Genomic DNA, 23,662 nt, shown 5'->3' on the forward strand with positions numbered 1-23,662 from the left:
TTGGAACTCACATTTTAAAAAAGAAAAACATTTAAAATAATAATAATAAACCTTTGACCGGTGTCTTCCAAGTAGTTTGATCAAAGAACAAAACACAGCCTGGAGTGTAAAGATTGGAAAGCCCCATGGCCTTGCCTTGTGTGTATGAAGTGTAAATCTGGTTTGGTTTTGTTGTTTTGGATTCTTTTGGGTTTTTGTTTCGTTTTGTTTTGAAGATCAGATAGTGATCACTCTGAAAGATTGAAGCCAAGAATTTGTAACTATGATATTTACTGTAAGCTGTAGAACATTCAATAACTATTAAAAAAAAAAAAAGTTTCCAAAAAAAAAAAAAAAAGTCCAGGATGACCAGACTGGTGGTTTTTGGGGCATGGAGACACAGCTCACCTCTTAGGCTAGTGAATCCCCTGGGTTTCTTCCCAAGCTCATTCTGAACTTGTTTTCACCAGTCAGATAACACCTGTGGTGCATCTCCCCACAGGCTTAGCAGGCCTTCCCTGGGATTCAGCTGAGGGGCCTGGGAAGTAGCCATCAGCACCTGGACTAAGGTGGGTGATACGGGAGCTGGGGGGGTAGGTCGTGAATGATGAGGGCTGCCATCTGCTGAGGGCCTCCCATGGGGCCAGCACTGTGCTTTATGTTTAGTAACTCTCCTAATCCTCACAGCCCAGTGGGAGGTGAGCCTGTCGAGAGGGGGCAGCCAAGGAGAGTAAGTACTTTGGCCCAGGTCACAGAGCTTGGTGCTCAAGGTTCAGAGTTGGAGCTCACACTTGGTCTGGCTCCACAGCCCAGGCACTGAGTCCTACATTTTGCCCACCCTGGAGGTGGCAGTGTCTGTGTTTACTTAAACACAGGTAAATTTGTCAGGTGGGAAACCAAGGGAAGTGCTTACAAGTTTACAGTCACAGAACGACTGTCAGGGGAGGTCAGGTGGTCTCCATCCAAATAGTCACATGCTGTCAGTTTCTATCCTGCATCTCTTCCTCCTCTCCCCTCTGGGCAAAGGCACTGCTCTAGCCCAGGCCCATGCTTCTCTTCCTGGTCATTGTGGCCACCATTCCCTCCCAGGGCCTGACCCAGACCACCCATGCTCTACCAGCCTCTAAATGTTCAACCTCCTCAACTGGAAACCCCTCAAGGCTGACTGACCTGGCCCACACCAGAGCTGTAATTACAGTTCAGGACTCCTAAGCACCCCAGCCCTCTCTGGCACCCCGTGCCCTGTGCCTCCTCACCTGACAGGGAACTCATTCTTCTCCCTTGTGCAGTGGAAGGCTCTGTCACATGTGGGAGCCGAAGGCATCTTTGGCCACAGACTTTGTCGGGTTGTATCAACAGTTTCGCTAGGGCGGGAAAGGGATTTTCTCCAGGGACTCAGCTCCAGGTCACAGTGGTAGGACTGAGGGCCAGGAGCAGGCAGGGAGATGGAGATCTGGGCCCTCATCCTCATTTGTCTGGTCCTTGGTGCGATGGGTGGAGTTAGGAGAAGTCAAACCCAGAATTCCCCTCAGCCCAGTGCCCCAGCTTGTCCTCCAGCTCCCAGGGCTGCCAAGATTCAGAGGGGGCACGCCTAGGAGGGGACAAGCCAGGAAAACATCCAGCTGATGGTGCGGGCCCTGAAGGCCAAGGACATTGGTTATACCTCTACCTGATCCCTCAGCAACTCATCCCATCCTTTTGGGAGCTGGCCACATGGGACAGGTGAAGAAATTTAGGCCAGAGTTCTAGTTTCACCTTCCAGCAAACAGACAATGAGGGGGTGGTGCTGGAGGGGAACTGTTCTTATTACCCCAGAGCCCAGCACCATGGTGGGGGTCTCTCTTACCTGGCCTGGGAAGCCCAGACCCAGCCTCAGTTTCTACAGCAACATGGCCTTTGGAGTCCACAATCCAACCTTTCCCCTGGGAAAGGAGGCCAGAGAGTTGAGAGAGTAGGAGGGCCCAGCTCCTACCCCATCCACCCAGGCACTGGCTCTTGCTGTCTCATCATCTTGGTGTGTCATCCAAGTGCTGGGTGAAGTGGGGTTGGTTGGCTGAGGAGACAGCCAAGTTTGAGAAACCAAACCCTGAGATGACAAATAGGAACACCAAGTGGAGCCTGGTAGCCCAAGGGAATATTTCCTTTAAAGTGATAGTCCCCTACAATAGACATCTGTTCTAGACTTTGGCAACCTTTGGTAATCCAGAAAATTCCTCCTGATGTGCAGCCTGCCTCCTTTCCTCTTCTCCCCTAGAGCAGGTAAATCTTTGTCTCCTAGGCACTAAGAGGTGCCCTCCCTTTCCTGCACACCTCAGAAGCCTCACAGAGAAAAGACCGTGCCCTGGAGAGTCAAAAGGCAAGGAGACAGCAAATCTCAAGGCCCATCTGCCTAGCTTCTCCAGGCAGGAGTTCTCCATGCTGCTGCTGGGGCAGGCCCCTGCCCGTGGCTTCCACACAGGAGAAAGGCCTCTGCCCACAAAGATGGTGACCTCACACTGGCGTCCTGCCATGGCCCCAGCCTTGGGAAGCCCTGGCAGGGTTGGGCAGGAGTCTGGGAGTGGGGCAGTGGCAGCTGTGGCCTCGGGGGACAGCAGCACCTCAGGCTAATTCTGGCTACAACGGGAGCAGCAAGAACAAGAGAGTGAGCTGGCCCTCCTTAGCCCCAGCCTGACAGCCACTCTCCCCCATCTGCAGCAGGATGACTCCCACGGGCTGTTTCTTTCCATACCTCCCCCAGCTCCCTCAAACATTAGTAGCTGGTTCTTCAGCCTCTCTTTGGGACTCTCCCATTAGCATTTAAATGTGCTCCTTCTGTCTTTAAAAAATATACCAGAGAACCCAGAATTAACTAAAAACCTCTCCCTGGAGCCTAGGTCTCCACCTGCTTTACCTGGCACAGTCTGGCTTCTGCAGGGAGCTCAATCCACTCAGACCTGGTCCTGCTCTCACCATGTCCTCATGTCCATTAACCAGGGGCTGACCAGTGGTGGCCCTTGGCCTTGTGACCCACCTTGCCCCTCACTCTCCTTTCCTCCCTTGCAGGATACTTCTCTCTTGGTCTCCTTCCCACCTCTTGACAGTGCCCCTGGAACAGCCGAAGGGTCTGTCCCGAGCCCTCTCCCGGTCCAGTCCTGGTACATTCCCTGCATTTCCCTTTCCTAAATGCCTTGGTATCCCTGGCCTAAGGGCTTCTAGGAGCACGTGGAGCTGCCTTCTGTTGCCCACCCTCACTCTGGTCTCCACACCTGTCACCTTTGACTTCCAGCTTCTCCATTTCATCATAGTGTCCTCGGGCCTCTGCACATTATTATTCCCTCTCTGGGGACCATGCTCCCCCTCCCCACATTATCCAGCTCCCGCCATGTCTGTCTTACCCATCCATCCTCCAGGCTCCTTATCCTCTAGAGCTATGCTGTCCAAGACAGGAGCCACTAGCCACATGTGGTTAGTTCATATTAAGATGTGCTTTAACTATAAAACACCAGATTTCAAAGCAAAAAATGGCTCATTCATAATTTTTATGCTGACTTTATATTGAAGTGAAAATATTTTAGCTGTACTAGCTGAAATACATTATTGATGCTTTTTAAATATGTGGATATTGGGAAATTTTAAATTACATGATATAGACTGTATTTCCACTGGACAGCAATGCTTCTAGGGGCTTCAGTGAGAACCAGTGAGGTGAGGGGCCTCCCCACTTCCCCTGCTGTCCCATGCCCACCCACCAGAGCCAGCCCTGCAAGGGGTCGGGGGTGGCCTGTCCCCCACGCCATACCTGACACAGCAGTATTTGGTGAACAGACGGACGACCTGGGAAGAGGCACAGGGAAAGAAGCTCCTCATGACACCACTTTCCCACCTTTTATTATCCAATAAATGGATGGGAATGTAGACAAGGACAGGACAACAGCAAATTTTCAATAAATAAGAGAAATGGGGATGGCAGTGGGGCCCATGCCTGCACGGCCCCATATAAATAACCAGGTCACTGGGCTACAGTGGACATGGAGCCAGGCTGGGCAGTCGCCTGTACTGCCCAGCTGGGGGATAGACACCAACACCACAGAGACACAGAAACGACTTGAGGCCAGAGGGGCCTCTCCAGCCCCGCACACACCCCCCCCCCGAAACACTCCTGAGATCTTGGGGTGACTATGCAGGCTGGCACCCTGTATCACAGCCTTGCCCAGGTCAAGACTGTGGTTCCAATTTCAATAAAAACAGCGGGGAGGGGGGCAGATACATGCATTAAGCCCCTTCTGTAGGCAGAGCCAGGGATGGGCAGCCCCATTGGGGGCCTGAAGGCACAGGCCCTGGAAGCTGCAAAAATGGGGCCACAGATAAAGCTACTAATGGAAGGGGTGGCAAGGAGTCAAGCTCTCCCCGCACACAACCCAGGTCAGAACCTGCAAGGAACCGGAGAAGCCCTGGGTCCCAAGACACCTCTCTCTCCTCACTTCATGGTCAGAAGAACTATAACCAGGTGATGGCCAGGGACTTGCCCACAGTTAGAACCAGGGAGCTCAAGTCTCCAGCCCACAGCTTTTTGTTGCCTCTTCCCTATGTGAGGCCCGCCGGAAGAGGAGGGAGAGGTCCTCACTAAGGCCCTGGATGGAGGCGGGGCAGTAGATTACCAAGGTATGGGGCCAAGGGTGCCAGGCCGAGGGCCCCTCCCCACAGCCAAGGCTAGCCACCTGGTGGTACAGAGGGTCCTGCAAGGTCCTAGGTTCTGGCCGGGGCAAGGCACAGGGGCAGGGGAGGGGCCCTCAACCTGCTCCTGCACACAGCACCCGCCTGCTGGCCTGCCTCTGCACGGGGGCGGACACTCCCACCTCCAGGCCTTGGCCTTTGCTGTTCTGTCTGCTGGACCGTTGCTTCTTGATCTTCACAGGCCCAGTTGCAGCTCTACCTCCTCCGGGAAGCCTCCAGAACCTCCCAGGGCAGGGCTGCTGTGTCTTCAGCTGAGGCAGGCCATCAGATAACCAGAGTGCTCTCACTTAGCCGGACCACATAGCGGTTTTCCTGGGAGACAGAAGTCAGGACTCAGAACTGAGTCAGGGGGCTTCTGGGCTCCAGGAAACCGGCCCCTACCCAGAGCTCCCATCTGCACATCCAGGTTGGTCCAGTTGCCAACATACTTGCCCCCTCAGGCCCTCACCTCAGCCTTGTTCTCTGCTGGGGGCTTCAGCCACTTCGTATGGCTTCCACCACTTCCCAGCAGTGCCCGCTGCTCAGTGGAGAGGCCTGGTTGTGGGGAATCAGGGAGGTCACTCCCTGAGGGCCCAGCCTCTGTGATAGTCTTCACCTCAGGGGCTGCTGAACTTGACCGTTGCTCTGGAATTCGGGCCACTCGGAACCTGCGAGGAGTAGTGGTATAATGACACCCGCCCCCCACCTTTAAAGAGGGAACCTGCTAGGGTCCCACACCAAGTTCATGGATCGGAGCCTGAGCTCTTCCTATATCCTCCCACCCACAGATGAGCCCCCAACTGCCCCCAACCCTAGGTTGTAGATAAACAGTCCTTTGGCCTGAGGGCCCCAAGGTGTGATGGAGGCCAGGACCCTGCCCTGGGGCCCAAGGGCTCGAGTGAGACACAGCAGAGCTGGGAAGACCTGACTTCTCCCTGACCACCCCACACCCCTTCTGCTCAGAAGCATATTGAGGCCAGAGGGGGAGCATCACTGAACAGGATGTTCAGGGCTCAGGGCCCCATCTCCCCAACCTTGAGTATAATGTCTCTCCCTGACCCTCCTGCGTCAGTGCCCATCTCACCTGCCCACAGACAAGATGGTGATCTCGCCCTGGCGTCCTGCCTTGGCCCCTGCCTTTGGAGCCCTTGCAGGGTTGGGCAGGAGTCTGGGAGTGGGGGTAGCGGCAGCTGCGGCCTCAGGGGACAGCAGCACCTCAGGCCACTTCTTCTGGCTGCACCGGGAGCAGCAGGGGCCAGAGAGTGAGGCCAAGCCCTGCACGGTGTGGAGGTGGTGGCGATGCGGGCAGATGTGTGGCAAGCTGGGGGGGCCTAGTGGCAGCCTGCAAAAGGCACAAGTGGGAACGGTCACTAGGGCAGGCCCATGCCAGGGGTCGCCAACAGGGTAATGTGAACACATCCGAGTGGTGAATCCCCCCCAGAAGCAAGCCGACCAAGTGTGGGCGTGGGGCCCCTGCCAACTCACCTGGGCACAGGCCCGTGGCCAGTCTGTACCAGCTGTTTGCTGTGGTACTCCTTCAGCAGCTCCTCCAGGGCCGCCGCGTTCTCTGTGGGCAGCGGCAGTCAGAACCCAGCTCCCTGTGCCCTCCATGGCCCCCCAGCCCCCCGTCCCAGCTAGGGTCTAGCACCTCCCCCTCCAGCCCTCATCAGGCAAGAACAAGAAGAAAAGGGGCAGCACCCTCAGCCACACTGGTCAGGGAGCGCCAGGCTGACCCCAGGTGTCCCGGTGGGAGGGGCAGAGCAGGTGGGGGTGGGGGGATGCTCTGACCCCTATGGCTGCTTCAGGCTCTGGGAGACTGTCTTCTCCAGGGCTTGGTGACAGGGCCAGACCTTCCCCTCACCTTTCTTCTCTGTGATCAGGCGTACCAGGACCCCGATGGTGTCCTCGTTGGCATCTTCAGCCCTGTAGGCGGGGTTGATCCCTGCAGAAAAAAGCCGCAAATGTGATCCTGGGGTAGGGCGGGGGCGGGGGGGGGGGGGGGTTCGGGCTCGTTGGGGTGGGCCTCTGGGCTGGATGGCTACACCAAGATGTGGCAGCAGAGGGCACCCCAGGCCTCCCTACGAGTTGTGCTGCGCATGGGTGTTTCTGCACTGCTTGCCCTTCGGGCCTTGGCTCTGGAGCCTCCTCATCATGGCTCCCTAGGGAGTGAGGGTGGGGGAGCAGCCTTTTCTGGGGCCTGCTGTCTCCCCTCCACAGCTTCAGGGAGCTTTGGGCTACCTTTCTGCCTAGACCCCCGGATAGCTCTCTGGCAAATTCTGCTGGTACAGGCTTATCACACTTCCCTGCACACCACCGTGTCCACATAACTAAATGGGGGCCGTGAGGGCCCAACCTCAAGAGCATGAGAATGAGCCACATGACCAATCCTAGGCCAGCAGCCAACAGCTCCTAGAACTTGCACTCAGGCAAGAGCCAGCAGTTAAAGGGAGACCTAGGCTAGGAAAACAAGTGCAGTCCTGGGCAAAATAGCCTGAGCTGCCATCTTCCTGCCCCCCTCTAGACTGCCGTGGCAGGAGGTGGGAAGGGCTCTGGCCAACCCCAGGCAGCCTGGGGCACAGGCCCGGGAAGCACCATTTCAATCTTGACTTGGCTACAAGGCTCTTTGGGACATGTATGTGCATTGGGGACCCTTGCCCTACTGGCCTTCAGGCGACTGGGGAGGGCGGTGGTGGGAAGGGGCCTGGGGCCCTGGGGTGGGACTGGGAGGAACGCATCTCTCCCTCTGGTTCCAGGACTCCTAACTCAAACCACAGCCTGGAGCTGAAACCTGAGCCCCCTCGTTGGGGGGTGGGGGCCAGCGTGCTGCTGCCAAGGACAACTGCCCTGCCAATGCTGAGGTCAGAGGTCAGCTTGAGTTCCCAGAAGGTAGAACAACCCTTGAACTGCAGCCCCCAAGGAGTCCAGACCCCTACAGCTGGGCAGGACCTCACCCAGGGTGAGAATCCCACTGAAGCCACTTCACCTCTGCTCTGCTCCTGTCGCCACCTCAGGCCACTTCACCTCTCCTTCCACTGCGACACTCTGCAGAGTCACCTCTCAAGCCCACATGCTGCACCTCCAGGAAGCCCTCCTGGCTAGCTCTCTGCAGGCCCCTCTCTGTCAGACCACCCAGGCCAAGGGATTCCCTTGAGAAGCCCCCCAGCTGGGCTGGCCTCCTCCGTGCCCTCTGGCCTCCCCACCCAGACCCCAGGCCAGGCCTCACCACTGCCTCCACCTCCAGGGCTGGGCCCAACCTCCTTGTGGGCGGTGCAGTGGTAGCCCTTCCGCTTGAGCAGGTTACACACCAGGATGCCCAGCAGCCCCATGAGGCAGAAGACAGGCACGATGGCAATAACCGCATACTGGGCAGCCGTCTCCTCAGGGCCACCTGCCCGGGTGCTGTTCCCAGGCTGCCGCGTGTCCCCACCGCTGGTGGCCCCTGCTGCTACCTCCACGCCACGTCGGGCCCGCCGTCCCTTCTCTGAGCGCCAGAGGATGGAGGCATGGAGAAAAGAGGGAGGCAGAGAGGCCCAGGGCCTGAGTTAAAGTTGGGGGGGGGGTGGTATGGATGGGGCACTACGATGTCCAGAGCTGCCTACCACCCACTCTCCACCGTGCTAGGGAAGCATAGGCCAACTCCCCCTACCACATGTTTTTGGCCATCTTATCAATCAGCCTGAGCAAGACCTCCTCAGGACAGCCAGACCCTGAGCCCTGTGGTCCATCCCCCTCATTCTGGGGTGAACAGACAGCACGTGAGCATGTGACAGTGCACACAGATCCCGGCTCCCGCCTCTCCCTGACTGCGTCCATGAGATAGTTGCCTCAGAAAGCTCCTGATGACAGGTGAGAGGAGTGTGTGCTCACACTCATGTGCACGTGTCTGAGGGGATGAGGACAGGAGACAGGAAGGACATTAACCCCTCAGCAGCCCCTTCCCCCAGAGCTGTGGGTGCCACCTGCTAGATGGTCTCTACCACTCGGAAACAGAGTGAGCAGACACACTGCCAGTGGGACAACTGATCCCATCCTGCTGGACACACTCTGGCCGTATACCCTTCCCTGGGCTCAGGGTTGAGGGCCCCACTGTCCCGGATGGACACCGTGGGGACCCCGGGCTCAAGCTCACTGGGTCCCCTTCTGTGCACACTCTCACCAATCCTAGCCCCCATCTGTCACTCACCAGAGCAGCCACGAGTACCCAGAGGCATCCAGGAGCATGGCTGACAGGGGACATGGGGGACCCCCAAAGTGGCAACCCACCTGCACGGAGAGAACACATCATTGAGGCCCAAAAACTATCCTTAAGAGAGGTTCCTGCCGGGCACACTCACTAGTCCTGGCCCATCCTATTTCACAGATGGGAAGACTGAGGCCTGCTCCGGGTGGGTGAGGCTGGGACCCCAGGACCCAAAGTCCTGGTCAGGTAGCCATGAACCCTCGAGCCCCACCCTGTGGCTCACCCAGGCTGGCAGTCTCCACATAGAGTGTCTTGAGTCGCTGTGCCTGCCTGGGCCTCCAGCCTCCCTCGAGGACTGCAGCGCGAGTGGGGCTGGCATGGGCCAGGGCCCCACAAAGCAGAGAAAGTGCCAGGGGGACAGGATCTGCATAATGTGCCCTGCCCTGGGTCCTGTGGGAGAGAAAGGGTGAGAACAAAGCCAGGAGCCAGGCCTCAGGTTCCTGGGAAGCCAGGTCTGGAGAACCTGCACCTGGTCCTCAAAGTCTTCCCAGGACAGGTCAGGTGGGCAGGGCAAACTCACCAGGTGGGGTTCCTTCCCAGGTGGGCACTGCCAAGAGGTTGTTGATACTGGAGTGGTCAGAGGCCAAGGGAGCAGCTGGAAGAATGGCAGGGAAGACACACTGAGCGAGCAGAAAGTGACAGGATGTGGCATCTCTGGGGCCATCTGTCCACCACCCACTTCCTAATGCCCCAGGGGTGGGAACCATGACCACTCGGGGCCAGCCCCGAGGTTTCAGGGACACTCTCCAACCTCCATCCATCAGGCTGCACATAAAACCTGCCTGTCCCACACCTGCTAGGTCACCTTGGCCTAGGTAGAGAGAAAACCGTATCTGCTTCTGGAAAGTGCAGGGAAACCCCAGACAGAGCCAGGTCAGGATTTCAAGCCCTCAGGTCCCTGAGTCACACCCATTCCACCTAGCCAGGACGATAAAGAGGAAGGGCTTCTGAATTCCTCTCTCAAGTACCACCCCCCTTCCCGCAGCTGTGGCCCCAGCACCGCAGCTGGCCATGTTGGTAACCAGCCCTGTCCATCACCCGTGGGGCCGGGTCTGCGGCTGGCGCTTCCTATTCTGGGCCCTCAAGAGAGTCTTTGGGACCACATCCTCTGTGACCGCTCCACACAAAGCCACCCAGTTCACACTCCTGCACCCCACACAGGGCGGGCTACATCCCAAGGAAGGAACCTCAATTTGCATCTCCCAGCACATTCCACTGAGGGCTCCCTCTGCTCCCCATTCCAAGCATGAACACTTGCCCTGAATCCCTCCTGCTGTGGGGAGATCCTCCCAGAAACCCTGTCTTCCAATTTGGCCCCCGACTGGGATAACAGGCACAGAGTGCAGGCAACTGCCCTGAAGGGCAGAGGGACTATCACGCAGGAGGCTCTGGAGTCCTCCTTGGGCCCCAGATCTGACTCCCAGCACCTGCTGAGTGCTGGGAGGCCTCCTGCACCAAGAGCTGCATAGGTCAGGACAGGTTTCCTAGGGTCAGACTGCAATTCTACAAAGGAAGAGCTGTGTAGCTAACCCTAGCACAGCTCCTGGCATGGGGTCCATGAGCACGCATGGACAGCTGGGGTACAGGGCTTCGTAGCAACATCGCATCTCCAACTCACCACAAGAAGGCAGGACAGGGGCCAATGTGGCGGGCTTGACTTCATCCTCAGGCCCTGGGAGTCGCCAGCCTGGGAAAGAAGGTGAGGTTCAGCAGGAGGAGGGAATAGGCAGACAGCCGCCAGCCGCTGTCTCTCCTCCTGGCACTGCTTCCATGACAGGACTAGATGGGAATTTGCAAGGTGTTGTGGAGCAGGCAATGCTGGGGGAGTTTAGCCTAGAATCACTACACTCTCTTTGCCCCCGCAAACCTGAGTAGAGGTGGGGGTGCGCTGGCTGGGGTTAGCCTCCCAGGGCAGCAGAGTAGGGACAGAGGGCTCCGCTAGGTTTGGGGGGCTTCCCGGAGGAGGAAGGGCTTCCCTCCCTTTCCATAAATAGCCAGGTGCACTGGGACATGGGCAGGGGGGCCTGCAGCAGCAGTCCTGGGGTGGGGGCTGAGAGGGCCTGCCATCCCCTCACACCCAGACTCTGCACCTCACCTCCAGCTCCCAGGGTCCCACCCCTTGGACCTCCTTGTGGGCCCTTTCCTGCTTTTCTGCCTTCACTTTTGCAGTTTCTGCTCCAAGGAAATCCCTTTCCCTCAGCCATCAAAGACCCAACACAAAGGCCTTGCTTTCCAGAAATGTCTCAAGACTTCTCTTTCCCCTAAGCTAAGCCCAAAGCCCTGCATGTCTCCCTACCCCACCGCATCACAGTCCTGTTCTCCCTACGTGTCCCACTCCCCACCTGGCGGTGTTCTCCGCCAAACGATGTGGAAGGATGCTGCATCTCTGGGGCAGGAGCAGACCTTCTCCTATCCTAGCAGCCAGGATTCAGCCTTCTGTCCCCTCTTGGTCACCTACTACTGTACTACTGTGTGCCAGGCACTGCCCTTAGCACACCAGATAGTAGAAGACAGACACTGTCCCTGTCCTCAGGGAGCTCACATCCCTATTGGCCAATGGCCAACAGATGAACAGGGAATGGCCCCCTGCCAGATGGCGGGCAGCGCCAACAAACAGGCAGGGTGAGGGCGCAGATGCCACTGGCCTAAGGTTGAGCACCCAGGCTCGGGGTATGGTGTCCTCTGGAGAGAAGCCCCTAGCCATAGACAGGTTGGAAGAGTAGGAGGGGGATTCAGCTTAGACAACAAAAGGAGCTGCCCCAGAACAAGGGGAAGTGAGTCCCGGTCACATACTTCCAGGAGGCCTGCCTGTAGGCTCAGGAGGGGGAAGGAAGGAAGCTGGATTTGTCAGGCGTCTGCCATAGGCCACACAGCTTCTGACCCCTAAGGGGCGGCCAAGCCCCCGGTTAGAGCCCCCAGCAGGGTGAGGGGACCCCACCTGGAGCCCTGTGCTGCCTGGTGCCGAGCCCCACGGGAGAAGCCCCGCCTGCAGTCAACCCCGGGCCCCACTCAAGCCCCTGGGGCCTACAGATGGCCCAGCCTTCCCACCTGCAAAAGGAGCCAGAGGAAACTGATCCCCTACAGGACCTCGGTGGCAGCGGCCAGGGGTTTGAATTACACCACAGAGGAGGGAGAAGGGCTGCAGGCGTGACGTCCCTGGGACTCTCCAGGTCCCTGGCAGCAGCTCTGGACCCAAGGCCAGCTCAGGGGAAAACCTGGGACAGGAGAAGGTCAGGCCAAAGCATTAAGGCCACACACTGACGGTCCGCTCCCAACAGGTGGCATACCCAGACCCACCCCCCAAACCTGTCCCCTCTTCTAACTTGGTCAAGAATCTTCCTTTCCTTTCCCCTGCCCAGGCCCAGCTCCCACTCAAGCCCTTCCCTGCATGAAGATCCCTCTTCTAACCCACAGACTCAGCCACGAGGCCCAGGCTGACTCCACAGGGGCTGAGGCAGGGCTGAAAAGAGGCACGACAGCTCCAGAGAGAGCCCCAGTGCCACCTCTGGCCCCGACTGGCACCCACTGGGTGACCCAAGCCCACACAGAGGGTCTATGTAGCTGCTTACCTCCAGGCAAATGGGGAGCTGTGATCTCGAGACCTCCAGGAGGAAAATGGGGGTCCAAAGGCCCAGACTCCAAGGCAGCAGGGGCCCACTCGGGCACATTCACAGACACTTGCCGCCTAGCGCCCTGACGCCTTCTAATTACGTGCCTTCTAATTATCCCAAACTAGTACTTACTCCGGTCTGGCTGCCAGTCTCTCTGCTGACAGCCACCCCCCCCGCCCCCACCCTCGGCCAGACTGAGCCCCCGGATGGACCTGTCCAGTCAGGCAGCCCATGCCAGCCACCCAGAACCCCCTCTGTGCACACATCTGCTGCTCTGGCCTCCCCCTGCACCTCCTTCCTAGCAAGGACTCTAGCATCTAAGCCTAGACTCTTGGAATCTTGACTGAAAAGCAAGTTCAGGTCAAAGCCCCTTGGCTGGGTGGGCCAGTGGAGACTCTGTGAAGTCGCCATCCCTCCCCCTCTGCCTAGTCCTAAGGCCAGGCAGTCAGTGACCTTCTAAAGCCTCCAGAGGGGCTCCAGGAAGAAGACTGTCACAGGCAGGTGGGGAGACCCAGGCCCACAGCAGGGAGCCTCCTCTCCCAGGTCCAATGGGGGCCCAGTGCTCCCTGCAGAGAACCAACCCGACAGGCCCCAGGACAGAGGAGGAAGTTAGCCCAGAGGCCCCTCCTGAAGTCTCCCAGCCTGGGCCTGTCCCCACTGCCACCAATGCCCTGTGGGACCTGAGCCCCTGCTTCAGCTTGCTGGGTCTCAGTATGCTCATCTGCAAGATGGGGACGTTTATCTCCCAGGGCAGGGCTGCAATGGGGTTTACATGAGGTGATGAGGGCAATGCGGGTCTTGTGATTTCCTCCCCCATCCCTCCCTTTCCTTCTGCCCCTCAGGCCCAGGTTTGTAATTAAGTATCTGTTTGCTCACTTGTGCTGCGCCCCCACTCCCCACCCTGACACAGCACCGGCTGGCCTGGTGTCTCTCTCCTTCACCGCAAACCACGCCCTCCCCCCAGCAGTGTCTGGAGCAGGAGGCCTCCACAGAACAGGCTTCCTCACAGGCAGCCCACCCCACCTCCAAAAATGCCCAAACAATCAGACCCAGAAATTCCCTGGAAGAAAACCAGCTAGCGAAGCCCCAACCAGGGCCACGGAGCCCCAGGAGGTACAGCCTGGAGGCCTCAGAGGAAGAGGAAGCTGGGACACCACCCAGCCCTGGGGCGGCTTCCCCTTTCCCAGAGCTGGCTTGGTGGGGTCACTTGGTCACCGTCCGAGGCTCCAGCCTATGGCCCTCCTCTCCAAGTCACCCTGGCCTCCCAGAGAAGCTCTGCGGTATCCCAAACATCACCCACCACCCCTCGCCCTTGGTCCCTGGCCTCCAGTTCAGCCCCAAGTGCAGCCTCCGTATCTTAACACTGGGATTAGGCCCTGCCCCCTCCTAGCCATTCTGAGCTTCTCGCACTCCCCTACACTTGCCTCTCTCACAGAGCCACTGGTACCTGCTGTTTCCTCCACCCAGAAAACCTTCCCATCATCTGGCCAACACCTACTCCTCCTTCAGAGCTCAACTCACAGCCACTTGCTCCTGGAAGCCCCCCTTATGCATTCCTCATCCTGTGTGTAACTGTCCCATTCACCCAGCCTCTTCCGCAACAACCTCCATGCCCAGTGCTTAGCACGCGGCCTGACCCTGGCCCTGGCGAGTGGGTAGGTATATACTGACCTGGGGGCGGTGGCTGGAGAACAAGGATCAGGAGAATGTACAGCTTCTGCCAAGGCCAGGAAGGCCCAGAGGCTGGAGTTGGGCAGGAGGGTTTGAAACTGGATCTGAACACCTGAGCTACTATGGGGAGAGAATCAGTCTGCCTTGTTCTGCTCTTCACGGGCTCCAGGGCTGTGGACACCCCCTCTCCCACCAAGACAGAGGGCTGTTGTGAGGCCAAGAGAATTTACCTTAATACTCAGTGCAGGGCCTGGCACAGAGTCATCCCTCAGTGAGCACTCACCATACCTCAGTTTCCCCATGTGTAAGCTATGGAGCGCGGAACGGGGCACACCTGACAGGCAGGTGTGAGGCATAAAAGCTTCTTCTCCATTTACATAGTGTTGGGCCCAGAGCCTGGTAACAGGAGGTGCTGGGTTAGCCATGGTAAGGATGTGGGAGGAAGGAGGGTATAAGAAGGGAGAGAGGTCTGGAAAGGTAGGGGGTCAGAGCCCAGGTCACACCAAGACTCGCATGGGAGCTGAGAAGCCAGCACGGCCCTCAGGGCCTATGGGAGACTTGGAGGGTTGGGGGGTGGGGAGAGGTATGGGACAATTTGCCTCTCAGAGGGCTCCCTGGGCGGCCTGCCAAGGAGGCAGGTCTGGGGAGACAGAGGTGGGACGCAGGTCCCCATGTGGAGCAGGGGGTGGGAGGCAGCTACTTATGTTTCCATCCAGGGGCTCTAGGGCCTGTGGACCTCCCAGCAGCCTCCAAAGGCTAGAGTTGCCTGGAAACATCTGGACACAGGCCTTCCTTGGCAGTGGCCGAGACAGAAAGATAAAGGCCGCCCATCAATAGAGAAATCCAGGTTAGCAAGCAACCCCGTGGTTCCCTGGCAACTGGGGCTGAAGTAGGGCAGTGGCCACAGTGGGCGGCAGCACGGGCAGCTCAACTGGCCTCTCAGCCATCCTCCGCCCTCAGACTCTCATTCCCTTGGGGTTGGTCTGTGTTGCTCTACTCCTCACAGAAGAGGTGAGCAGCCCTGTTTCACCCCCAGGTAAACTGAGGCCACGGGCAAGCACTTGTATGGGTCACACATCCAGGGAGTGGTGACACAGGGGCAGAGCCCAGGTCTGGCTGACTCTGCTTCCCCCCTCATTCCTGACGCCCCCAACCCTGGAGCCTGGCCTAAGCCCGGGTTCGTTGACTCCATGGCAGAGGCTCAGGAGCTAGTGGCACAGGGAAGCAGCTCGAGGAGAGGCTACCGCCGAGCACCCCAAGCACCCAGGCAGTCCCAAGGAGAGGAGGTGCTGTCCCCCCCGTTCCAGAGCTCTCTGGGGCCTCTGGGGCTTCCCTGTAGCCAGCCTTGTCTGCACACTGCCCTAGTCCACGCCAGCTCCTTCGCAGAAAGACACCAGCCCCTGTGAGAAGCAAAAAGCCCAGGAATGGGTGGGAAGGGGAGGGCGCAGGGCGGAGGCCAGCTCCTCGGGCTGCTGGGGGCCTAGAGCCATGCCGGAGGCTGGCTCAGGACTATTTGGGGAGAAGGGCAGCCGCATTCCCACCCTGGCCTTGGGCAGCCATAATCTCCCAGGCCACAACCCTTGGGTAAGGAGCCCATGCGTGCAGACCCCCAATCCTGCAACAGGGGATAGCATGGTTCTGGCCCTCAGACCTCCAGGCTGCCCCACAGCTCCACCAGCAGAGGCGCAGGGAGTTGAGGGGGGCAGGTAGGGCTGAGGGAGCTAATTGGCCCTTGAGGCTGAGAAGAGGCTGAGGTGGCCAGACTGGGCTGACCCAGCTCCTCCCAGTCTGGTGCGGTACAGAGGCAAAGCCTCCCCCTTCCCTGAGCGGAGTCTGGGGCCAGGGGAGGGGGGCACTAAACCACACAGCCGTCTCTGGGGCACTCTGGGGCCCCCCAAACCTCCTCACTGCATGCCTCATTCCCATTCCAGGCCTCAACAATAGGGTCCCAGGTTTCACAAATGAGGAAACTGAGGCTCAGAGAGGCTAAGGAGCAGCCTGTAACAACTTGGTCTCAAAGGAGATGAGGTTTACCACCCAGGAGTGGGGGCAGGCAGCCCTTGTCCCCACCACGCCAGGGCCTGGCCTTCCCACAGCTCCTGCAGGCCCTGCTCCCACCCAACACCCAACTGTTCAGCACCCTGGGCTTCCTGCAGGGACCCCCACCAGCCCTGGACGGTGTCCCCAGCCCCAGGGCCGGCCCACTTCCCCAAGCCTCGGTTTCTTCCCCTGTAATGTGGAGAGTTGTACTAGTTCAGCTGATCTCTTGACTGGAAGAACCAGAGTTCATAGGAGACCAGTGGCTCTTCTTACGATGGGGCTTCAGCCCAGGTGCCACCACCTGCAGGAAGCCTTCCCAGCCTCCCTGTCTGGGTGGACCCTCCCCTCTCCTGGCCCTTTCAGCCACCTGTGAGCTGCCTGGAGGAAGGAGGGAAGGCAGAAAGGCAGGCAGGCAGGCAGGCAAGTGCACGCGGGAAGCTGGGCACACAGCAGGGCCAGGCCCCTCCCTCAGCTCACTGCTCCTTCTCACAATGACCACAATCTGCAGACCCAGGCTTAGGTCCCTCCTTCTAGAAGCCCTCCTTCTCTCTCCATCCACACAGTCAGACCCTGCTTCTAACTGGCTGCAGAGGCCCCTCCATCCCTCTCTCTGTGCCAAGTAGCCAGGGCACACGCTCACAGCCACATGGGCCGGTTATTTATAGAGCTCTCATCTTTCCCAGGGTGGCCCAGGGAAGAGTTTTGGCCTTCCAGGCAGACAGTCCGGGGTTAGGATCCCAGTGACACTAGGGTCTTGCAAGTCCCTTCCCCTCTCTGGGCCCTCCTTTCCCTGCCTTCCTGGAGGAGACCGCTGACCCTCAGGACATGAGGCTAAAGAGGTGCGAGCCTCCGGGGTCCTAATCCCAGGGTTGGGCACATGGTAGGGATGCCGCACTGGCTCCTTCCTGTCCTCCTTGTCACCCCAGCCACTGGCACCAGGACCAGGACCAGGCACCCAGGGCCTCAGCAAACAATAGGTGCTGAGCTCTGCCAGAGAACTTGTCCCACTCACCCCCAATCCCGAATGGGGGTGGGGCCGGATGGGCCTTGCTGATCTCAGGCAAAACCCCTCCTTGCCACCTGGCCAAAGGGCCAGCCCCATGCAGGAGGAGTCTGGCCTTATCCAGCCAGCCCCACCCTTTCCTCCTCCCAAGCCAGGTAGCCAGCACAGTCCCTCTGTGGAAACTGACGTCAAAATTGTCAGACAGCACTTGCCTCCACTTGGAGACAGGGCAAGGCAAGATCCTGAAGATCTTGAGTGCCAAACTCCAGCGTCATGGCTGTGTGGCTCAAACTAGGTCTGCTCCCCTCTGCCTGGAGTCTCAGCGTCCCCACGGAGCAGCTTGGGAAGGAAGGGGATCCTCGGTCATTACCACTGAGACCTGAGCCCAGGGCCTGGCACACAGCAGGCAACCTCCTGGCCCAGAAGGGGGGCTTTGTCCCTACAAAAAGGATGGCCATGAATCTTTGCCTCCAAGCCCCCAGCACACATGTAGGAGCATCAGAGACCCTGGGTGCAAGTCTCCCTGTGCATGCCAGCACACAGTAGGCCCCTGGTGGCTGCCCTTCCTCAGGCAGAGGCCTAGCCAGCACAGATATGGCAGAGAGGGAGGCCAGGCTTCCGGCTGGAGCCGCCCTACCCAGCTGGGTATGCAGTGCCCACACCGGTTCCCGAAAGTGAGGGGGGACACCTGGCAGGTGGGCCACAACAAACAAGAACTACCATTGGGCTGGGAGGGCTTCCTGGGTGAGGGGAAGCTGCACCCTGAATGGCCAGGGGGGGTTCTAGAAAGAGGAGAGCAAAAGCAAAAGCTGAGTTGAACCAAGGCATCTGGTAGGGAGAAAGGGTGAAGATGTTCCAAAGGTCTTAGAAGGAAATGTCAATGCTAGGATGAAGAGTCCGGACTATACTGTGTAGGCAAAAAGTAAGCTGCCTTAGGGAGGATGCTCTCACAGGGCATGGAAGATCTGGAAATGGAGGCAGAGAGGCGGGCCCCGGCATCTGGGGCAGGACAGCAAGGCCGGAGGGGAACAGAAGAGGGAGCCATGATTTTGTGAAGGTGTGTCTCGGGCCAGCTTCCAGTCTTGGGCCACATCCAGGCTACCGGGGGACATGTGGCGCACAGAAGGTAGGTAGGGTCCCTGTCTGCAGGGTGAGAGCCAGAGTAGAGGGTTCTGGGGCCCTTGGGTAAGTCTCAGCACTTCTCAAAACTCAGTCTTGCTCGCTCGCTCCCTCTCGCTGTAAAATGAGGCTGACCTTATGTGTGGGGGCAGGGTACTGACTGCCCGTAACAGTCTCCTCTCCTTGGCCAGACATAGGAACCTCCCTCCGGCCACTATCAGATGAGTCCCAACTGGGGCTATGTGTAGAAACCCAGGCTGGCCCAATGTCATCCTGGGAAGCCCAAGTTCCCAGAAAGGTCTAGCTTTGGCAAGGCACAGGATAGGGCTGGGAGGGCCTCCATCAGGGCTAGGACCCCAAGAAGAGGCTAAACCTTCCTCTCTCCCAACCCCTCCCCAGGCCCTGAGCTATTTCCCTGTTTGCTGGGGATGGAAATAACTCAGGCTCGCCCCAGGAGACCAAGATAGCTATTCTGATCAGCCCCAAGAAGCACAGCTCCAGTCATTCCAGAGAGGACCGAGGGGCACCCTGACCCTCTAGCTCTTGGCCAAGCAGCAGCAGTGGTCAGAACTAGCAGGGGCCTCTGGGAAGAACAGGGAGACTGAAGGACTGAGAGGGTCGGGCAGAAGCTCAAGGTCACCCCAGCCTGGCCCCCCACTATAGCACATGGGCAGATTTGGGAAGGTGTCCCTAGAGCAACTCTGAAGAGGGGAATAAAGCCTCTCCAGTATTGCAAAGACCAGCTGGGGCTCTCAGCTCTTCTTGCCATTCCCCGCCCGCCCCCGGGAGCCTGGGCTGTGCTGCTGACTCCTGACACTCTTTGTAGCTATGGGGATGCAGGCTCTAGAAGATAGGAAACGGGCCTCTCTGGTGACCTCTGGCTAGGGGTGAGAACTGTGGGAAGGGAAGAGGAGGAGGAACAGGAACACCACATAACCTACCAGCCACAGTGTTTCAGACATGTGTGCAAATACACACCACACTCAGAACTCACAAAGGCACACTCTGGCAAGGCCATGCTTGTCAGCCCGGTTCAAAAGAAGAAGCCTAGATAAGCCATGAACAAATACGAAAAAGGTGGATGGCCCTCTCCAAGCATCTCACAGGGTTTCGGGGTCTTTTAAATTGAAATTCCAATCCTGGCAATCTCCTGACTCCACATGACCTTGGGCAAGTCACTTTGCTTCTCTGAACCTCAGTTTCCTTCTCTGAAAAACAGTCACATCTCAGAACAACTGTGAGGATTCAGCAAGAGTACAACATAAAGTGTTCAGCATAGCACCTGGCACTGTCCCTCTTTCATCGCCCCAACACAGAATGCAAGCAACATTTTCAGAGGAGGACAGAACTTCCAGATCCTTTAGCAGGTATCCCCTCACACCACCTGGAAGAGCCCAACTTCCATTTCACCCTGCATGAACCCAACAGACCCTCTTGTGGAGGTGGGAGCCTCAGAGGGTCTAGCCCAGATGGTGAAGGGGCCCTGTGCCAGCTCTCCAAATCAGAGACCACTGGTGGAGAACAAGTCCATGCCCCCTCTCCCCACACAAAGGGAACTGAAGGAGACGGGGGCCAGAGAAGTCAGTGTCTATGGATCAGAATCCTGGCCTTGGTCTGAGGAACTGTACTTCATCCCTCTCACCAGCAGCCCCTAGGCCACTGTGTCCCCAGCAGCCAGCCTGCCCCCACCCTCCACTGCAGTCTTTCTGCCTGGACGACGACCGGAGGGAGGGGAGAACAGAAGCAGTTGACCCAAAAACAATAGAGGATCCCAAAGTGATGATTCACAGTCCATTCACAGCCCAACACCTCAGTGTGCAGAAGGGGAGACTGAGGCCCAGTGAGGGCAGGGTCTGAGACGAAGATGGGCCCAGTGAGAATACAGGTTACTGGGGACAAAGATTTGCCAGGCATCTGGGACCTCAGTGTGAGAGTGTGTTTGGGAGGTGGAGCCTGAGACTACCTCAGGGCCCTTCAGCTACTGCCAGAAGCGTCAGTCACCTCACCAGATGCCACCCAGCCTCAATGTCCTCTCCCGCTGCCAGGGCAAGTCACTCAGGGTCCTCCCCACTGACTAAACTGAGATGCTGAGAGGTGCCCTCCTGGGGACAGTTCTGGAGAGGCCCCTGGCCTCTCCTCCTCTCCCTCCCTTTATCTACTGGCAGGTGCTTGAGGTCCCTCCTCTTTCGGCCTCTTACTCATTCCCCAGGCCTGGACACACTGATCCACACACACGCAGACAAACACACACAGACACTGACAATACTTGACCCAACAAGCACACTACCGCGCCAGTGATTTGGGGGCTGGTTCTCACAGTCACTTGGGGTTTCTCTCCCTCTGTTTCACACTCACTCGCATTAGGGAGTCTCTCTGGCCCTGCCTTGGTCATGTCCCAGGCCACACACAGACTCTGTGACCTGGGTCTCACAGCAAGCTGGGGTCACGGTCACCCGCAAGGACCTGGGGTCTCTCTCATACAATCACACGCACTCACTCGGCCTGTCAGAGACACACAGAGCACCTCTGTGTCTCTGGCTTGGCCCCGGCGTCACCGCTCAGCATCCCGGCCACACGTTCTCCCGGGCTGGGCCGCCTCACCCGCCGTGTCACCCACAGTCACGGGCTGACACCGTTCAGAGGCCCCCCTCCGTCCATCCGGCGCCGCAGCCGTCCCGTCCCGCACCCGTTCCTGGTCTCCGTCCAAGTTTCCCCGGGCCGGGGGCGTCTCCGCGGCCCGCCGATTCCTCAAATTGCAAGTCCCGCCGCGGCTTCGCCAACCGTTCTTGGCCGGGCCTGGAGTCGCGGCCCGAGGACGCGCAGGTCCCGGGGCAGGGGTCTGAGAGACGGGTGGGGACCGGTGCGCGGAAGACGCCGGGACAGGACGTGGGGGCGCAGGGCCGGGGCTGCGGCATCCGCCGCGCGGGCCAACTTCCTCAGAGACGCGGGGAGGCAGGGGGCGCCACTCGGGTTCTCACCCCTCCAGCCCCGGCAGCGAGAAGCACACCCCAGGCTGAGGCCCCGCGCGCCCTCCTTACCTGGCCGCCGTGCAGCAGCTCCGGCAGGGCCTCAAGGTAGAAGCGTAGCCCCGGGCCGGGCTCGGCGAGCGCACGAGCCACCCCGCAGGCTGCGCGCCTTTTGAATGAATCGCCGGCTGGGCCGGGGAAGTGCGCAGCCCCGCCCCCGCGCGTCACGGCCGCCGGCCCCGCCCCCGACGTCAGAGCACCGGCTCGCGCCCCCGGGCCCCCACCACTGGCAGCGGCAGAGGGCCTCCAGGTCTCCCGCCCGGCCGCGCTGCTCTGTGGCGCCATCTCTCGCGCCCCCAGGGAACTGTAGGGGGCTGAGCGAGAAGAGGCCTCTTGGATCAGCTGGGCTCCAAACCAAGAAAGAAAGGGTTGCGCTATGCAAGATAGACTGAAGACTTGGGTGCTACTCCGGGTCCCGTCACCATTGCCAGTCCAAGCAGGACCACCGCTGCCTCTTCCTGGGTCTTGCTTTCCTCATAGAAATTGGCAGCTGGGGACGCCTGGGTGGCTCAGTTGGTTAAGGAGCTGCCTTCGGCTCAGGTCGTGATCCCAGAGTCCTGGGTTCGAGTCCCACATCGGGCTCCTTGCTCGTCAGGGAGCCTGCTTCTCCCTCTGCCTCTGCCTGCCATTCTGTCTGCCTGTGCTCGCTCTCTCTCCCTCTCTCTCTCTGACAAATAAATAAATAAAATAAAATAAAAGAAAGAAATTGGCAGCTGATGGGGCGCCTGGGTGGCTCAGTGGGTTAAAGCCTCTGCCTTTGGCTCAGGTTATGATCCCAGCGTCCTGGGATTGTCAAGCCCCGCATCCGGCTCTCTGCTCAGCAGGCAGCCTGCTTCCTCCTCTCTCTCTGCCTGCCTCTCTGCCTGCTTGTGATCTCTCTCTCTGTCAAGTAAATAAATAAAATCTTTTAAAAAAAATAATAAACTCTTAAAAAAAAAAAAAAAGAAAAGAAATTGGCAGCTGGGGAGAACAACCTTGCTTTGTTGACGAGGCTCAGGCCCGCCCCTGGAAGCTCCCGCCTAATTGGTGAGAAAAGTCCAGGTGAAAAGTGTATCTGTAATGGAGGTCCATATGGCCGTCTCCTGCGCATTCCTCAGGGCCAGCCCAAATCCTTCTCCAGACGCCTTTCCAGTCTCCACGTCCCCACCACCCCACCCCTGTCTGATAGGCTAGTGAGTCCCTCCTGCCAGAAGGACAGATGACACACTGCTCTCCCTCTCTTACCATCAGCGGTCCCACCTTGCCAATTCCCATTGCCAGCCATCAGGGTGCCCAGCAAGGCAGTGACTAGGGACTCCAAGACACTGAGCACATTGTATTCCCAACTCTGTGAATTGTGCCCCCTGGAGTTGTGCGATCTGGAGGCAGCAGCTCAGCAGGGACTTTCCCCCTACTCATTACTATTGAGGGGAACTCCGGTGGTCCTCCCAGGACAGCAGGGAGGGCCTCATGCGGAGGGGGAGGGGCGCAGAGGCCTGTCTGGGATCAGGATAATCATAGACCATGACAGAGGAAGAGGAAGGTAAATAAGTCTGTTGGGGATAGATGGTGGGGAGAGGTGGAGAATTCTAAACAAACTGAGTCATAGAATCTGAACTGTGGGGTGAGGGGGTGGGGTAGGTCAGGTCCCCAGGGTCCAGGAGATTCCAGGAAGAGAAATGGACACCCGCAGAGGGAGGGGGTAGAAGAGTTTCTGTTTCCCTGGGTCCTGCCCAGGTTGTAGGAAGAGCTCCAGGTGACTGATGGCAGCATCACAGCCCCCTCCCCCTCATATCTCAATGGAGACCGCCCCCCAGGGCTAGAGCACAGGTGGTCCCAGGGGGGACTATCCCAAATCCAAGCCCATAGGGCATGAGGGGGGAGCCCAGAGAGGAGACAGAGGGGACCTGGTGAGGGGGAGCGAGCACCCAAGAGAACCTCTCTGTTCTTGCAAATGTTTTCTTTATAAGGGGACTTTCTATACCCCAGTTCCAAGTTCCACAGTTCAAATGGTGGCATGTCATGTGCCACTTAATAGGCCAAATAGGGAAATGTTTTTTGGTCAAGGAGCACTGGCCGTCAATCAGACATCCTACAGAGGGTTTGCCCTACTGCCAGCTCTCTGTGAGGCTTTGGTCAAATCCCTCCCCAGATTCAGTTTCCGCACCTGAAAGTCCGGGGGCCAGACTTGTTACCTAAATGTTGTTCTAGTTGTCTGTGGGACGAGGCAATCTGCCCCACCTGCACAAGTGGAAAGGGCGGGCAGTAGCCCCAGAGCCGAGAGAACAGAGCAGGGATGGTG

At 58.5% G+C, this 23,662-nt stretch overlaps 1 protein-coding gene across 5 annotated transcripts; it reads right to left on the bottom strand.

Annotated features, from left to right (window-relative positions):
- Window positions 1-165: 165 nt before the first annotated feature.
- Window positions 166-21,523, bottom strand: RELT (RELT TNF receptor). 5 transcript variants are annotated; one of them, XR_007121176.1, is made up of 12 exons: window positions 14,424-14,564; window positions 10,530-10,598; window positions 9,432-9,506; window positions 9,135-9,301; window positions 8,855-8,934; window positions 7,895-8,152; window positions 6,533-6,613; window positions 6,157-6,238; window positions 5,756-6,013; window positions 5,141-5,339; window positions 1,826-5,004; window positions 166-1,460 (listed from the first exon to the last, which is right to left on the bottom strand). XR_007121176.1 is itself a non-coding variant. In XM_047693710.1 (12 exons), exons 2-12 carry the CDS (start codon window positions 14,547-14,549, stop codon window positions 4,957-4,959), a joined length of 1,443 nt encoding a protein of 480 aa, XP_047549666.1. In that variant the 5' UTR covers window positions 14,550-14,589; window positions 21,394-21,489; the 3' UTR covers window positions 166-4,956. The 5 variants fall into 5 exon arrangements, 4 of the variants coding, with proteins under 4 accessions (XP_047549666.1, XP_047549663.1, XP_047549665.1 ...); XM_047693710.1 differs by adding an exon at window positions 21,394-21,489 and having other exon boundaries at window positions 166-5,004; window positions 14,424-14,589; XM_047693707.1 differs by lacking the exon at window positions 14,424-14,564 and adding an exon at window positions 21,394-21,523 and having other exon boundaries at window positions 166-5,004.
- Between the last annotated feature and the right edge of the window lie 2,139 nt (window positions 21,524-23,662).

The sequence above is a fragment of the Lutra lutra genome, chromosome 10, assembly GCF_902655055.1.
Source record: "Lutra lutra chromosome 10, mLutLut1.2, whole genome shotgun sequence".
Lineage (NCBI taxonomy): Eukaryota > Metazoa > Chordata > Mammalia > Carnivora > Mustelidae > Lutra > Lutra lutra.